Source organism: Hoplias malabaricus, chromosome 5 (genome assembly GCF_029633855.1).
Source record: "Hoplias malabaricus isolate fHopMal1 chromosome 5, fHopMal1.hap1, whole genome shotgun sequence".
NCBI lineage: Eukaryota > Metazoa > Chordata > Actinopteri > Characiformes > Erythrinidae > Hoplias > Hoplias malabaricus.
The window spans coordinates 24,589,268-24,607,485 of NC_089804.1; the positions used below are offsets into that span (position 1 = coordinate 24,589,268).

Consider the following 18,218-nt stretch of genomic DNA (forward strand, 5'->3'; position numbering starts at 1 on the left):
AGGTCACTGATAACTCCAGCCTCGCGCGCAGAAAAAAATGCAGCAGTCCAGTCTTCCGCGGAAGAGAAGAACAAACGGAAAGTCCAACCACAGCAGTGGACACTGAGCCCAGGAAAAAGGGCAAATGAGAAGGGTCTTTTTTGGTTAAAAAAAGAGAGAGAGAGAATGAAGGAGGAGTGTAGGGCAGAGAGGAAGAGGACCACAGCTTCAGAACAGAGGGATAAACCGAGTGTGTGTATGTCTCTCTGAGTGTGTGTGTGTGTGGGGGTGTGTGTATGTGTGTATGTGTGTGAGTGAAGGGTGTGTTAGTGCTCCTTGCTTCTCTTGCTCGTGGCTGGGGGGACTTAGAGTGGTCCAACTTTGGAACAAAATATGGGCAGGGGGCAGCTATTGGCTTTAAGAGAGACGGGGCGTGGTCTAGGAAGTGGCGACCAATGGGATTAAGTGGCGGGGAAGAAATACACCCTATTAGCCTATATAAAATCAACCTCATACACACAGTCATATACAAATTACACACACACACACAAAGAGAGTGAGTGAGTGAGAGACAGAGAGAGAGAGAGAGAGTGAGTGAGAGACAGAGAGAGAGAGAGAGAGAGAGAGGAAATGTTAAACGGCATTTTAATTCTTGACTGATTGGAGGTGGACGCGAGATAATCAATCTCTCTCTCTCTCTCTCTCATACCGTGTGTGTTTGTAAATCACAGCCTTACTATATCTTTTGTTACTTTTGAACCAAATTAGTCATTTTATGGTCATGTTGGGAACCATTGTTATTTTCGATTGTTTTTTTTTTGTTTATTTAAAGACACACACACACGTGTGTGTGTGTGTGTGTCTTTAAATAAACAAAAAATAATAATTATTTTTATTATTATTAATATATAATTATTATTATTACAGGTAACTCAGGTAATGTGGACCTAATCGAAACTCGAATAATACCAGAACATTCCATTACTTTCTATTAACCACTGTTCAAACCTAAATAACGTTATTTGAATTTTAATGGACAATTTATTTCTTAAAAATAAAATCTGTTTTAAATCACACCAAACAAGTTCTATAAGGAGAAACAATAACAGGAGAATATTTGGGGCAATATTTTCTTAGAGGTGCAGCATTCAAAAACTATATATATGTATATATATATATATATATATACATATATATATATATATATATATATATATATATATATAGTATACTTCTATATAACATAAATTTGACATATCTATATTATAAAATCTAGGCATGACAAAGAATTCATAATAAAAGCAAATGATTCTAACTCAAATTTGAGCCTTTCTATAAACGGACAGAAAGATTTTTACAGAAAATGACTTTAATCGTTTGTTAAATAATAATAATTTAAATAATCCACAAAGCCACCTGCATTTGCAGTGGAGTCCTGAACTGTAAACACTGTTTGGCTGTTGCAGACACCAGTGTTCTTCCTTGTGGTAATGGTTCATGAAAAGGCATTTGAGGAGGCTAAAGCATCTAGTTGTTTAAACTGCCTTTAAGCTTGAATCACACAAATGTATCCGTCTGGTGTCTACGAAGAAAAAAACAGTGACTAGAGGCAGGAAAATATTGACCAAATTATTGTACCTTTTGACTTCAAAAATCCTATTGATAACTCTTGATTCATCTAATCAGCCCCCCCCCCCCCCTTCTCTTAATTAAGAGAAATTTCTCTTAATTAAATTGTTCCCACACATTACATATGTCCTTTCCACATTTGCCATTTTTTCATTCAGACTGTTTATTACTTTTTTAAATAGCGGTGTAATAACTAAAATTAGTACAAATCCAAAACACATTCCAAAACAATCGTACACATCGTAAGCACCACAATAGCAAGCGTTATTTGAGTGTACATATCTGTTCTCATCAAAAAAATAAGGCAAATATGTAGGTACAGAACATCTGGGATACGTTTGCCTATAGAAACGTGGGGAATTATTTAACTAAGTATTTGCATGTTTGTCATCTATTGATCTGATGAATATGCCTCGTTGATTGAGAGCAATGGTGCCAGTCTAGCGTTAACGATCACGGTATGGTCTCAGGCGGTTAAACCCTACTTGTAAACACAACCCAATAACTTCTGAAACATCTTCCACATCGTTTCCCTCTGTCACTCGTAACGCAGTGGAATCTGAAGCCATCGTTTAAAACTGCAGCGAACTTTTCGTGATTTAACGCTAGCTTCTATTAACAGCTATTATTCTCAACATCCTTCGTTAAAACAGCGCTGTTACTCGCGTTTAACAAGTCCTACATCTGACACTAACATCACAACCGCCATTTTCTGGTAAAGACAGGGTTCCAAATATTTAAGGCCGTTTCGTTTATAATAAAGAACATATTTAGTAAATTAAACATTTCTGATTCTCATTTAAATTTAAACAGCAACAACAGGTCTTCATGTCGTCACTGTGAAATACTAATAGCTACATTTTTAGCAACACGACAAATATTTAAACAACAGAAAGGAACGAACTGAACGGAGAACATGAATGAAGAGTTTTGGACGGGTTGGAAGTATAAATACACGTACTTGTACATTTCTAGGTCAAATATGTCCTTTTTAAAAACACTAAACCACATTAAAACGGGGTTTAATCACACGACCAACAAAAGCCATTGAATTGATTCTTCAATTCTTATATTCAATTATTTTTTTAAAAGTAAATTCGTTATTATTATTTAAATATACATCATAAATTATTGATCATATTATTGCATATATGGTCCTGACACTGTATAAAAACTAACGTTTGTGTGTGTGTGTGTGTGTGAAAAGGAAGCTGTGTGTGCCAGCCTTGCCGTGGAGAGCTCTCCTGGTGGAAAGCAATTTCACAAATAATTTTTTACAACAATTAGGGAGTGTGTGAGGGTGAAATGGCGATTTCACATGTAGATGCGGCGGCGGGGGAAAGACCCTGCCCCCAGAACACTGTTCTGACCCTCAGAGCCTCGGCTTTGGTCAGACATCCGCACTGTGCCGCATTAAAGTCCAGCAGCAGGCAAATGAAAGCTCAGCTCAGACGTCTTTCATGAGAAAAAAACCCTACCTCTCTGCCTTTCTCCACACGTTTTGAAGACCCCCCCCCCACCTCTCTCTCTATCGCTCTCTCTCTCTCTGTCTCTGTCTCTCTCTATCTCTCTCTCTCTCTCTCTCTCTCTTTCTCTCTCGCGCGCGCCGTTGCAACACAGTAAATTCTCAAGTGCTGAAATAACTTCCTTCATAGTTAAGCTACATATGAAGTGATCAAGTATTTTCCAAAGACGAATAAATGAAACTCTGGAGTCTATTAAACATCTGAGAGATTTAAAGTGGAAAAAAATCACAATCCCAGACATGTAAAGTTCAAAGTCAAAAGTTGACCGAACTTGCACAAAGTCATTATTATTGATCCCAGTGTTATTCTGTTATTAATATATAATAACATAATAACAACGAAATTTAAACTTAATAATAATAATAATAATAATAACATCCATGAAAAACAGTGGAATGATAAATAAGTTAACTAAACATTCATAAACTTGTTATTACTGCTATCACTGTTATTACACAGTTAATAACCACATAGTAACAGAACAATGACTAATTTAACATTTCAATACTTTTTAACACTGAAAACGATAAATGATTTTCACTTCCACTAGGTCATTATTACGGAAATCACTGTTATTATGCAGTTATTAACGTATAGTAGCGTATTAGCCACAGCCATTTAATAGCAATACTATTAATATCCTTTTCTAACACCGCAGTAAGACATGAATGGTTATGAAGTCATAAAGAAGCTAATAAAGAAGTTTTTAATAATTTAACCAATTTTATTAAACTGCTATTACCAAGTAATACCAACTGCAATTACCAAGTAATAATAAAGCAATGTCAATAACAGCTTTTAACAGCCACTGAAAATGATACATGACTCTGAAATGATCCAATAATGTTCTCTGTAGTTCTGTAGTTCATTAAACATCTAAAAGTTTTAAGGTGGAGACAGTCCTAGACGTATAAAGTTTAAATCCCATCACTAGAGAGTCTATTCTTATTATACTAATATTACCATATAATTACACAGTAACAACAGTTAATTAAAACTAACAACAAGAATAACTTATAACGCCCACTGTAAATGCAGCATGGCTCTGGTGTTGCTATTTTGGACAGTTCAAGATTAACCTAAATTTCTCCAGATACCATCAGCAAACTAAAACTGCATTATTGCAATATTAATTCATTTTAATTTAATTTCTGTCTGAGCCTGAAAACAGATGAAGTGCTATAGATAACACCATCGCTCCATCTTTCTTTAGAGAAGCAGAAACCCTTCTTTTCATAGCACAGTAATAGCAAAGGTTTTATTGCTTTAATGGATTGGACACAGGTTACAGTGCCATTAACAGTCTCCTCAGATTTAATGGGAAAACTCCCATCTTAAAATCGCCTGACTTCTGTGAAATCTGCATCTACTCTCCGCCTGCTTTCAGCTGCATGTGTCCAGAGTCTAAACACCAGGTTCTTACAGGTCTGTACATTTTATTATGACTGTTTGATATAGCCCAGCCTGTCGTATTATTACACTGTGGTCAATAAGTGCTTGTCCAACATGTGGTTAAAAGGCATCAGTAGGTGTTTTTGTCTCTTTTGCACCGTTGCAAACATGCTGAAGAGTTCCACTGTTCTACAGCCCAATAACAGGCGGCTTTACACCCATCCAGACAACACTTGGCACTGGGTGTGGGTGAATATGATCATGCTTAGCTGCTCCAGAGTTTTCCATTCAGTTTAATGCTTATGTCTTCCTCCATAGTGTGTGCACAAGAGCACATGGCCACGATAAAGACGTGTCCAAGCATGGGGTCACTTACGTAAGGTATCATGCCTCTGTGTTTGTGCCCTTGATAGAATGCTCTCTTCCTTGAGAACGAATTCAGTTCATGCTCCTGAAGCAGAGCCTGAAAAGACCCGAAAGGGACCACGGGGCTGACTCCCAATTAAAGTCTGACTCTGTTCCTCAAAGTGACAGTACGTCAGTGGTCTCCTGAGTCAGTAAAGCTGGGGACGGACCCTGTGTGAACTCTGAAAGTCCGCTGCCTGGTCTCTGAGGTCCAGCCGAGCTGGGAACAGCAGGGCCAGACTGAAGACACCCCCACCCCTGGACCCTTGTTAACTTGCTGAGGCACGCTCACATCTGCTGAGAATTATGTCAATGTGTTATTGCTTCCGCTGCCAGAATTATTTGATCCGGACGCTCAGTGTGGCAGTGTAAAGTGTCATGTACTGGCACAGGGCCTCGGCTTGTTAAGCTTCACACCTCCATTAATGACAGGGAGCAGCTCAGAGATACACATCTTTATCGTACGAGCCACTGCGGGACGACGATAATATCGGGATCTGGCTGCTCTACTCAGGGGCTGGGGCTGTGTGAATGTTAGGGGGTTAATATTCATTAATCTCCTGTAACTGCTTCTACTTGTTCCGGGCCACGGTGGGTCCAGAGCCTATTGGAATGACTGGGTACAGGGCAGGACTCCAGTCCATCACAAGGCATCACCCACTCACCCCTCACTCACATCAGTGGGCAATTTCACACAGAAAGTTCATCCACCATCAAGTGGAGCACCCAGAGGAAACCCATGCAAACACAGGGAGAACACACCAAAATCCTCACAGGATGTTACCGCAGGTGTGGATCCAACCTGGGATTTAAGAGCCTGGAGCAGTGTAAAAGTGACTCTCTCTGCAGCGCCACCTGGAGGAAAACACAATAAAATAATTAAAAAATGTGAATCCCAAAAGGATGTAAACGTTTCACGGCTTTTATTCTTAAATGCTATAAATCCATTTTTGAATTTTTGAGAACTGAGATTTTTTAAATAATTAAATAACAACTGATATCTGACACACGCCCGTTTCCTCCGAGGGTTCAAAAACACACTGGTGGATTGGCTGCTCTGTATATTATACAAGAAACACAAACACATACACAGACACAGACTAACACACTCAAGATATTCGCCCCAATGCAACACAAAATCAAACAGCCTCAAAGACAGTAAAAGACACCCCCAGTTACACCCCAGCCACTTATACAACACATAATGATTTGTTTTTTATTTACAGTAAAGAGATGTTAAAACTGATTGAAGTGCTTTGGCTCATTAAAGTATTTATGGTATTTCACTGTTTTTGATTTTACAGTCATTTACTGTCATAGTTTTACAGTTCATTCATTCATTATCTTTAAGCCTTATCCAGTTTAGGGTGGCGGGGGCTCCAGTCCTTCACAGGGCAACACACACACACACACACACACACACACACACACACACACATTCACTCACACACTCACACCTACGGACACTTTTGAGTTGCCAATCCACCTACCAATGTGTGTTTTTGGACTGTGGGAGGAAACTGGAGCACCAGGAGGAAACCCATGCAGACACAGGGAGAACACACCACACTCCTCACAGACAGTCACCCGGAGGAAACCCACGCAGACACAGGGAGAACACACCACACTCCTCACAGACAGTCACCCGGTGCGGGAATCGAACCCACAACCTCCCCAGTAAACAAGGAACGTCACTGGACGTTCAAAATAGGTCTAAAAGTAGTTTGTCCGTCAAGGACATATTTTAAATGTCAATGGATGTCCAAAATCCATCTTAATAAGTTAGTTAAGTGGTGACCAATCGATAACTTCAGTGGACGTCCAAAACGCATTTTAAACAAGTAATTTATTTCGGGACCAATTAATAACGTCAATGGACGTCCAAAATACGTCTAATAGTCGACTTTTCAATGTCTGTGTTTGGACGTCTTTTCAACTTTCATTTTCAGCCTCAAGAGAACGTTGATTAGACGGTAGTCATTACGTTATTTCAACGTTGAATCAACGGCTAATTGTTTACTGGGTCCAGGCCCCTGGAGCTGTGTGACTGCGACACTACCTGCTGCACCACCGTGCTGCCCAGTTTTACAGTTTTTCATCATAAAATTCACAGGCATCTTTTACAGTGTAGGCTCCGAACCCACCACTACCCTGAACTGGATAAATGCTTACAGACAACGAATGAATGAATGATAACTGATGCATAGAGTTCTCTATTGATTCCTCCTCTAAAACCAACACATGCTTCAAACTAAACCAAGGTGGAAAAATCCAGAACAGAGACGTGTGGAGATTTCCAGCAAGATAAACAGTCCAACTGTGGAGTAGACACCATTTCCCTGCAAAGAAGTAATTGCTCTGACCAGCACTGCATGGAAATTAAGGCGGTATCAAGATCCATTGACCCGAATTAAGACCCCGCTGGGTTCCTGATTACCCCTTTTGAAGTCCTTGCAGGGGGGTTAAATGGTAATTTTCACAAAAATGAGCCAATTCTTAAAAAATCACCCAATCAGACGAGAACTCTGTTCCTCCGTAAATGATATCCCAGCATCAGAACCCGCTGATACACTTCTATAATCACTATATAATCACTACAGCGAGGTGTGTTCTCTCCTGCACTCACGGCTGTCTGCCTCAGTCACAGAACTCTACGTTAGTCTGAAATTTCATTTGATAATAGATTTTATTTCTCCAAGCCAAGGTCACATTACAACAGATCAACAACAAACAAACAAACAAGACATGACATAAATGGTAAACATCACTGAGAGGCCAGTATACAGAGCAAATCCAGGGAGTGACTGAGACAGCAAAAGACTATGGGCCTGAAACCTTTCAATACATACTATACATTCATCCATCCATCCATCCATTATCTGTAACCGCTTATCCAATTTAGGGTCGTGGGGGGTCCAGAGCCTACCTGGAATCATCGGGCGCAAGGCAGGAATACACCCTGGAGGGGGCGCCAGTCCTTCACAGGGCAACACATACACACATACACACTCACACCTACGGTCACTTTTTTTTGAGTCACCAATCCACCTACCAACGTGTGTTTTTGGACTGTGGGAGGAAACCGGAGCACCAGGAGGAAACCCACACAGACACAGGGAGAACACACCCACTCCTCACAGACAGTCACCCGGAGCGGGAATTGAACCCACAACCTCCAGGTCCCTGGAGCTGTGTGACTGTGACACTACCTGCTGCACCACCGTGCCGCCCCATACTACACATAATAGACATATTTGCATATATTTGGCTAAAAGTCTATTCTCAGGGTGTTGGAAGATGCGTATGAAATAACGCTAAACTCTAAACATAAACATAACTCTATTCATATCCTAAACCCTAACCATAACCCACATCATAACCGTAAACCTAGTCCTAATTTCCCACACTTTCCCAGACATTCCCACACTCACCTGTGGATAATCCACCAACCAACGTGGGTCTTTGGACTATGGGAGAAAACCAGAGCGACTGGAGAAAACCCACACTGACACAGGGAGAACACACCAGTCACTGACCCTGCCACGAAAACCCACCAAAACCTTAAGCCCAGGGCTGAGAGCCCTTCTCTAATGCCGTACGACTGTATCCCACTAGCACTGCCTGGGTCCAAGAACACATCTTAATCCACAGGACTTAGACGTTAAAAAGAAACCAGACCTCTCTCTCAAATCTAACACAATGTTTATCTAATGAGGAAGTGTTTGGTGGTCTTTGGTGGTTTGTTAAGACTGTCTTATTCTTCCCATCTCTAAAAAAAAAAACTATTTTTTTACTTATTTGAATTTGACCAGGTGTCAGAGTGGAAGTTTCAGATTCAAATACAAGGACATTTCCAGTAAAAGACTCATGTGAGACACATTTAAGGCTTTACAGCATGTGATGGGCTCTGCTTCTCTGCTGTTAATCAGTTGAGACACACTTTTGCTGTGGAAAAGAAAATGAAGAGAATGAAGCCTCTGTTTTGAAGGACGAAATGGTTTCTCAAAATTAGTCTCAGCGCAGAAAAGACATCCGTAGACCTTCCACCAGGGTCTGAGAGCAGGGTCTGTGTGTACAGTACGATTCCTGTAAAGGCGAGTCTAAGGGTAGAGATACTTGTTGTTAACTGTGTGCTAGCGTACGCATTGTGGCTGCTCCTACGTATCCATTTGGTGTGTAGGTTGTGCAAATCCTCAGAAAATATATGCTACGCGTACGCAAATTGCAGTACACACGTATATGGTAGGGGGCAGTGCAGGCGATCAACAGCATCACAATGGCTGAAAGTTGTGAAGAAGGCTGTGTCAGAGCCAAGTCTGCAATTACTTGCGTCTTTCTCTGGTCTGCCCTCTAGTGGAAGCCTGCAGTTACAAGCGGAGAACATAGGCAAGTATATTAACAGTTACGTTCACAATGATTGGCCAGAGAGACTGTGACAAAAAGCAGACATCCAACATAAACTAAACAGTTGTGAATTCTCCAAGCTACAGCGGTGATCATATTTGTTTTTTCTAACTCACAACAGCAGTTTGTAAATTAAAGCGTGGTCTTTTCAAGAGGTTCAAATGCTCCTTGAATCGGTGGCCAGTAAAAGAAACCACAGAGAGCCAGATGGAGCAACAAGCAACGACAAAACTGCTGTGTTTGGTCCCAAACAACAACATTCATTCATTCATTGTCTGTAAGCGCTTATCCAGTTCAGGGTCGCGGTGGGTCCAGAGCCTTCCCAGAATCATTGGGCGCAAGGCAGTAACACGCCCTGGAGGGGGCGCCAGTCCTTCACAGGGCGAAACACACACACACATTCACTCACACACTCACACCTACGGACACTTGAGTCGCCAATTCACCTGCAACGTGTGTTTTTGGACTGTGGGAGGAAATTCGAGCACCTGGAGGAAACCCACACAGACACAGAGAGAACACACCACACTCCTCACAGACAGTCACCCGGAGGAAACCCACGCAGACACAGAGAGAACACACCACACTCCTCACAGACAGTCACCTGGAGGAAACCCACACAGACACAGGGAGAACACACCACACTCCTCACAGACAGTCACCCGGAGGAAACCCACGCAGACACAGGGAGAACACACCAACTGCTCACAGACAGTCACCAGGAGAAAACCCACGCAGACACAGGGAGAACACACCACACTCCTCACAGACAGTCACCTGGAGGAAACCCACGCAGACACAGGGAGAACACACCACACTCCTCACAGACAGTCACCTAGAGAAAACCCACGCAGACACAGGGAGAACACACCAAACTCCTCACGGACAGTCACTTCGAGCAGGACTCAAATTCCCAACCTCAGATCTCTGGAGCTGTGTGACAGCGACACTACCTGTTATCCCGAGGAAAATTTTGTCAAAAAGAAGTTTGTACAATGTGTATGAAATGTAACTCTAAGTTAAACCTGAATTGTAAACCTAAACATAACCCTATGATTTACATAAACTTAAACCTGAACCTAACCCTAGTGAAGTGTAGAGTGAGTGGAAAATGTCTCACACTCACGTTAAACATTTAGTTGCATTTTTGTAATATTTAGTTGGATGTTGAAATCCATAGAGATTAACTCTAAAGCATGTCCAGTTTCTCTAGCCTCTGATTGGTTGGTTTCTGTGTGGTGTAGTGTTTTCATGGTCTTTATTTTAATTATGCTGTCCTTTCTTAGTTATGCATGTGTTGTTTTTGGTGTTTGATGTGGTAATAAAACTTGAGTTTAGCATTTAATTCATTGGATTGAGATCTGAATCATTTGCAGCTGTTTTGTTCATTGCGTGTGTAAATAATAAATATTACATAACGTACATTGTTAGATACATAAATACATTTTAAATACATAAATACATGTTAAATACATTAAATAATAACCACAAATAATAAAGTACAGAATATTATATAACACTCACAATGACTTTCAGGTTATTGGGAATTGTCCTTTGGACAAAGGGTCAATATTTTTCACTTATGATGCTGCTGAGTCACACTTTCTCTCTCTCTCTCTCTCTCTCTCTCTCTCTCTCTCTTTCTCTCTCTCTCTCTCACACACACACACACACATACATTACCTCTCTCTCTGTGTTCTTTTATTCTGGACCCGTACACCAAGAAAAAAAAGGCCAGTGTTTCCCTCACAGACCCTCACAAATTTCCTCTTCAAAAAATATTCTTTGCCAGTTCCACCCACCAGCTCGTCTCTCCCAAATTCGCACAGTGCCTCTGGCCTCAGGTGGATCTGGCCTAGCGCATGTCTTCTCCCAGACATGTGAAACCAGCCACCATTACTTTTTGAACTGCTGCTAATGCAGCACCACTGAACAGCTTAATACACCCAAGGAGAATGTAAACTGCCCAGATCTGTCAAATCAGCTGAGAGATGCCTTGCTAGATAGCACCATGAGCAGAAAGAGTGTTACACAGCTCCATTGTTATATGGTTGTGGATTAATTTCCCACCTCAGATCTCTGTCTGTGAAGGTTTTGATGTGTTCTCCCTGTGTCTGCATGGGTTTCCTCTTGGTGCTTGTTTCCTCATGTGATTCTGCCTCTTGTCCAATGATACCAGGGAGGCCAAGGACCCTAAACAATGCTTTGCAACAAAGAAAACTCTAAAGCTGTTTTATTTGCTGTTGCATTTTTGGCAAAGTGACAAAAGTGATGACCTTGTGTTAAAGCTTCTTTTACACTAATACCTGATGGCATCCCATTTTGAAGATGCATTTGGAGCATTTCTCAATGTTTAAACCTGCGTCCACTTAAGAACATGTTGTAGGCATCCATTTCAGAACGAGGAGATATTTACGAAAACAGTGGAGCTGATATATTTCAACAGTAACTGCTAGTGTACTGTTGTACTCTTTTGGACCTGGTCCTGAACCACGGAATGTTTCTGTGCTCTCTTGTGCATCATCTGGTCCTCTCTAAATGGATGGTCACAGACGATTAGGGTTGGAAAAGGGTGTCAGGGTCTCAGGAATTGGAGGGTGTTGATCACGAGAATGTCAGCAGTGTCCCCGCAGTGAGAGTGTTCGTCGTCATCACTTCTTCATGGAACATGCATTTGATTCGCCGTGCAGCTCTGAGAAGTGTCCATTCATTCATGACTGTTATATATTTCCCTGGAAAAGTCAAAGTGAACCCACTGAGTCCTGCATGGTCTTTCTGGAAAGACACTGAGGCTCTGTGGCTTTGTGTTCTGCTGAGGGGAAAATCAAGTCACTGAGAGCTTACACTCATTATTTTTTCATATTAGTAAGTTGGACTGTAAATAGCAACAGGAATTCATTCAATAACAAAAAAAAACATTGAAAGAATCAAAATCAACACGAAAGAGAAAGAATGAAACAAAAGATTTTGAGCAAATAAAATAAAGGGAGAAAGCATGAGATATATAATTTATAATGAGAGCTTAAAGAATGAGGGAAACCGATTGAATGGATGATGAGAGCCAAGAAAGGAAAGACATTTTGAAATATAAACAGTTAAAGGAATGCAGAATGAAAAAAATACGTGTAAAAATACAGACAGCGTTGATCTGCTCTGCGGCGCTGTGTTGTGTTCATTACCCGGAGCAGTGCCGCCCCCTGGCGGTGGAGGTTGTAAACACAGTGACGCGGAGTCTCGGGGAGTGCTGGGTTTCCGGCGCAGAGGAAGATGGCGGCGCCCTTGGAGGAGTCTCGCTGAAGAAGAGTGCGAAGTGAAGTCGGTGATTTTAGAGAAATTTACTGGAGATTTTTCTCAGAAATAAAGATAGAGTGACTTCATCTGAGGTGAGGCTCTGAAAATTGCATTGTGAACACTAACGGATATTCGGACCGCTCTTTATGAAATTTGACGGTTATTAGTAATTTGTGGTTTAATTTAGTTGTTTTCTGTTCTGTGGTGATGATAGCGGGTTGTATTCACAGCTTTTCACAGTAGAAATTGGAATAGCCCTTATGTTTCTGCAGAATTTCACAGTTAAAATGTAAACAAAGGATTTGAGAGTGATTCAGTATTGAAACATTGCCATTATGGTGATAAACCCTAAACCCAAAAGTTCAATTTCTCTATGATGTCTGTATAAAAGTTCCAAGAAAACCCCTCCACTGGCCAGTCTTGGGGGAATTGGTCTTGGGCATGGTGTCTGAGCATCTGATTCCCTGCCTGCTTTTCTGTGGCAATATAGGTGCACCTTAATGTTTCTGAAATTCCTGATCCAGGTCCTTATGGGTCACTTCCTGCAGCACCACCATGCCACACACATTCATTAATGATAAGAAGACTACAAATGATACAAAAGACAGAGATATACATTCTACACTTAACCATAAAAATATGGAATTTGCAGTGAAACTGTAAAACTATCCCTGAACTACATTGTTTCTAGTTTGTTGCACTGGCTAAAACAACATTTCTTCTTGCTTTTTTAGGCACAAAACTATCATGGTCCATCTATGTAAGTATTACATCATTTCTTAGGAAAACCAAACAGAAAATAGAAAACTATTTCATAAATTTAAAGGCACAACACTAGGGTTTGATTTAATTCAAACACAAGTTTTGTGCCACTACATGTTTCTTGTTCATGTCAGGTGTTTGTTTCTAGATTGATGTTTGTTTAAATTTTCAGGGGCTGAAATCTTGTGTGTGCCTCTGTGTTTGTTTACAGCATCATTATTACTCAGAAAGTACCACGGGGGTCATGTGGTCATCCGACTGGCTCTCGGTGGCGCCACCAACCGACCCTTCTACCGCATCGTCGCGGCCTACAACAAACGATCGAGAGACGGCAAATACATCGAGCAGCTGGGGTCCTACGACCCTCTGCCAAATATCTACAATGAGAAACTCGTCAGCTTCAACTATGACCGCATCAAGTACTGGATGGCCTGCGGGGCACATCCATCCAAACCTGTGGCCAAACTTTTAGGTCAGTGTTCATGATTATGACCTAAATTCTCAGTAGATTCTTTTTTATTTCTCTAAATGCAGACGTAGTGAATGTGCTGATTTGTGTTTCTTCACTTCATAAACTGCAGGACTGGCTGGATTTTTTCCCCTCCATCCCATGACTATAACAGAAGCCGAGAGGCGGAGAAAAGCAGCTCTGAATGACGAGGCTAAAGCCCAGGACGAGGAGCAAGAAGAAAAACAGGCTGAGCAGTGACCGCCATTGCCTCAGCAGCAGCTGCTTCTGGTTATTATCTCAAATGAACTGTTCTTACACTGTGGTGATAACGCTAGCCTGTCATGTTTTGTTTCAGATTTCCTGCTCCAGTTCTGTTCTAAGTTCAGAGTCTAATATGTGTCTTGGAGCTTCAATGAGAAAAATAAATGAAAAACATTTCTATAGTAGTAGTTCTATTTAGACATCCTGTGAAATTATGAAAAACTCTCTTGTTTAACTTGTGTTAAGTTTCAAGCAGTCAAGCCATAATCAGGTGAAGGGAATATATTAAACTGAGTATAAACAGTCCCATTTTGACACCATATGATCCTATGTTTAGATTTCATCAATATTTTAAAAAAAAATATCATGTTTAGTTTTTCTTATCATTGCCCCTAACAAACAATTTGTATGTAATCCATCTATGACACTGAACACACACACACACACACACACACACACACAGCCGGAGTGGGGATCAACCCTGCTTCTCTGTCCCTGAGGCCTTGGCAGCCTATTGTCTTATTTATTGTTTCCAAAAAGACCAAGAAGCAACAATGAAAATGTTGTTTTACCAGTCTTTAGAAAACCTCATATCTCCAAAATGGCAGCGTTCTAAAAGAAGGTAAATGTGTTATAAACTTTAATTCACAGTCCTTTTAGACCATTTCTCTATTCCATTGCTCAATAAATGTTTGTACAATGTTAAGAGCACTTTTTTGGCAAAATGTGTAAACAAACATGAGTTGGAGGAGGTTTTGATGTGCCACAGATGTGAGAGCTGTTGTGGATCATTAAATACATGAATTCCTCTCATCGCACTGTGATGTCAGAGGAAAACCAAAACTAAACAGACTAGAGAAAGTGGAAACAGGCAGGTTTATGTGAAAAATCACGTTCATATATATTCCTCTGAGGGTTTAAGCATGGATAAAGATACTACACTTAAAGCGCAGTGGATACTGTGGGTGAGGCTGAGGAGAGATGCTGGTCAATAAATTTCAATTGCCTTGACCTTTGGACACTGTAGCTTGATATAGTTAATGTTAACATTTTATACCAACAGAGGAGGTGTGTTCCATCTGAATACACACTATTATATTGGCCTAGGAGACTGTTTACTTGCTGCTTTTTCAAATAATCTTGAAACTTGGAGTCGTCCTAAACAAACCCTAACCCGCCTCAGTACAGTTCATGTTATTTTAAAGACATAATGTGTGTTTTACACAGAGATGTGATGTCTGTTAGCACTGTGCACCAACAGTGAGGGATAGATAATAATAAATGATAACAGGTTTTGTTTCCTTCTCCCCAACAACCATCACAACTGATCATCTAGCTCCGAGACTCTCCCTTATGCAAAGACCTTTATACGTTTACGACTGCCCAGAATGCATTGTAAAAAAAAAAATAAATAAAGTCACTTGCCTTATTATATATCAATAATTCAACATAATGGATCTTTAAGGATGTGGATCTGTGAATAAGAAAAGATAAAAGACTGTGATTCCAGGTCCCAGCATCACTTTTACAGTCATGAGTCATGACAGGCCTTGAATCAAGCAGTTACTAGGCCATTCAGTGCATATTTCTACATTCTAATACATGGATGACATGATGGTGGCATCAAAGGAACCTGAACATTACTCAGCAGCTCATCAGAAATGAAAGCCGCCTCGTTTTCCTGTGCATTCTCTATTCTTGTGTAGTGCAAAGATTACACTGAACACTACCCAGGGTGTGTATAACTTGTTAAATACAGCAGGTAGGGTTCGAGTCCCGCTCCGGGTGACTGTCTGTGAGGAGTTTGGTGTGTTCTCTCTGTGTCTGCGTGGGTTTCTTCCGGGTGACTGTCTGTGAGGAGTGTGGTGTGTTCTCCCTGTGTCTGTGGGTTTCCTCCAGGTGACTGTCTGTGAGGAGTTTGGTGTGTTCTCTCTGTGTCTGCGTGGGTTTCCTCCGGGTGACTGTCTGTGAGGAGTGTGGTGTGTTCTCTCTGTGTCCGCGTGGGTTTAATCCGGGTGACTGTCTGTGAGGAGTGTGGTGTGTTCTCCCTGTGTCTGTGTGGGTTTCCTCCGGGTGACTGTCTGTGAGGAGTTTGGTGTGTTCTCTCTGTGTCTGCGTGGGTTTCCTCCGGGTGACTGTCTGTGAGGAGTGTGGTGTGTTCTCTCTGTGTCTGCGTGGGTTTCCTCCGGGTGACTGTCTGTGAGGAGTGTGGTGTGTTCTCTCTGTGTCCGCGTGGGTTTAATCCGGGTGACTGTCTGTGAGGAGTTTGGTGTGTTCTCTCTGTGTCTGCGTGGGTTTAATCCGGGTGACTGTCTGTGAGGAGTTTGGTGTGTTCTCTCTGTGTCTGCGTGGGTTTCCTCCGGGTGACTGTCTGTGAGGAGTGTGGTGTGTTCTCTCTGTGTCCGCGTGGGTTTAATCCGGGTGACTGTCTGTGAGGAGTGTGGTGTGTTCTCTCTGTGTCCGCGTGGGTTTCCTCCGGGTGCTCCGGTTTCCTCCCACAGTCCAAAAACACATGTTGGTAGGTGGATTGGAGACTCAAAGTGTCCGTAGGTGTGAGTGTGTGTGTGACTGTGTTGCCCTGTGAAGGACTAGCACCCCCTACAGGGTGTATTCCTGCCTTGCGCCCAATGATTCCAGGTAGGCTCTGGACCCACCGCGACCCTGAACTGGATAACGGTTACAGATAATGAATGAATGAAAGGATCATTAACATATTTCCCATTATTCAAGTATAACTGCCATTAATACAATTTTTGGACCAAGTTCCAGGAAAATACCTGATGTAGCTTGTTGTGATTAGAATATGTTTCATTCTAGTTCCTGTTCCTAAAATATCCTCAAAAGGGACCCACAGTATGGTAAATAATCCAAGTTTTCCAGTTCAGGAAACTTACAGTTTATTACATTTTAATGGACTTTTAAAACATTTCAATGTTCTTTCATTCATTCATCTTCAGCTGTTACCACTTCATCCTGATCAGGGTCATGGTGGGCCAGAGCCTACCCTGGAATTTATTGGGTACAATGCAGAAATACACACTGGACACACCCACAAAACCCTCCAGAGTGACTTTAATGGTTTACATGAATTACATAAAACATTTAGGAATGTTTTAGACTTGTTTTCTTGACAATGTTGATCTGTAACATTTCCACTAAGGGTTTGTAGAGGAGAAAAACCATACCCAACATATTTATATATTGGCAGGCCCTGTTCCTTGTGTGTTTTTGTTCATGCCTTACACACAGTAATTCCAGGTCTTTCTCTAGACGCACCACGGCCACGATCAGGATGAAGTGGTTACAGAAGATGAATAAATGATAGAATATGGGTAAATTGATTTAAATAATGAGTGGTGAGATGTTTTTTATTAAACATTTCTGAAGGTGATAACAACAAATTCCTGGTCTCAGTGAGAATTCTGCCTTTCATGTTAATCTCAGGAGCGGCACAGTGGTGCAGCAGGTAGTGTCGCAATCACACAGCTCCAGGGGCCTGGATGTTGTGGGTTTGATTCCCGCTCAGGGTGACTGTCTGTGAGGAGTGTGGTGTGTTCTCCCTGTGTCTGCGTGGGTTTCCTCCAGGTGACTGTCTGTGAGGAGTTGGTGTGTTCTCCCTGTGTCTGCGTGGGTTTCCTCCGGGTGACTGTCTGTGAGGAGTTGGTGTGTTCTCCCTGTGTCCCCGTGGGTTTCCTCCGGGTGACTGTCTGTGAGGAGTGTGGTGTGTTCTCCCTGTGTCTGCGTGGGTTTCCTCCGGGTGACTGTCTGTGAGGAGTGGGGTGTGTTCTCCCTGTGTCTGCATGGGTTTCCTCCCACAGTCCAAAAACACACGTTGGTAGGTGGATTGGTGACTCAAAAGTGTCCGTAGGTGTGAGTGTGTGATTGAATGCATGTGTGTGTCTGTGTTGCCCTGTGAAGGAATGGCGCGCCCTCCAGGGTGTATTCCTGCCTTGCACCCAATGATTCCAGGTAGGCTCTGGACACACCGCGACTCTGAACTGGATAAGGGTTACAGATAATGAATGAATGAATGAATGTTAATCTCAGTATCTTGGGTAGACTGCAAAATTAATCATAACTGTAATAAATCTGGAATTGGCCCTTTCTTTGATATAAAA

The 18,218-nt window shown here is 41.7% G+C and overlaps 1 protein-coding gene across 1 annotated transcript; it reads left to right on the forward strand.

The window, feature by feature from the left end:
- The first annotated feature begins 12,565 nt into the window (after positions 1-12,565).
- On the forward strand, positions 12,566-15,480 carry mrps16 (mitochondrial ribosomal protein S16). Its single transcript, XM_066672189.1, has 4 exons — positions 12,566-12,718; positions 13,361-13,386; positions 13,600-13,860; positions 13,970-15,480. Exons 2-4 carry the CDS (start codon positions 13,374-13,376, stop codon positions 14,095-14,097), a joined length of 402 nt encoding a protein of 133 aa, XP_066528286.1. The 5' UTR covers positions 12,566-12,718; positions 13,361-13,373; the 3' UTR covers positions 14,098-15,480.
- Positions 15,481-18,218: the final 2,738 nt, after the last annotated feature.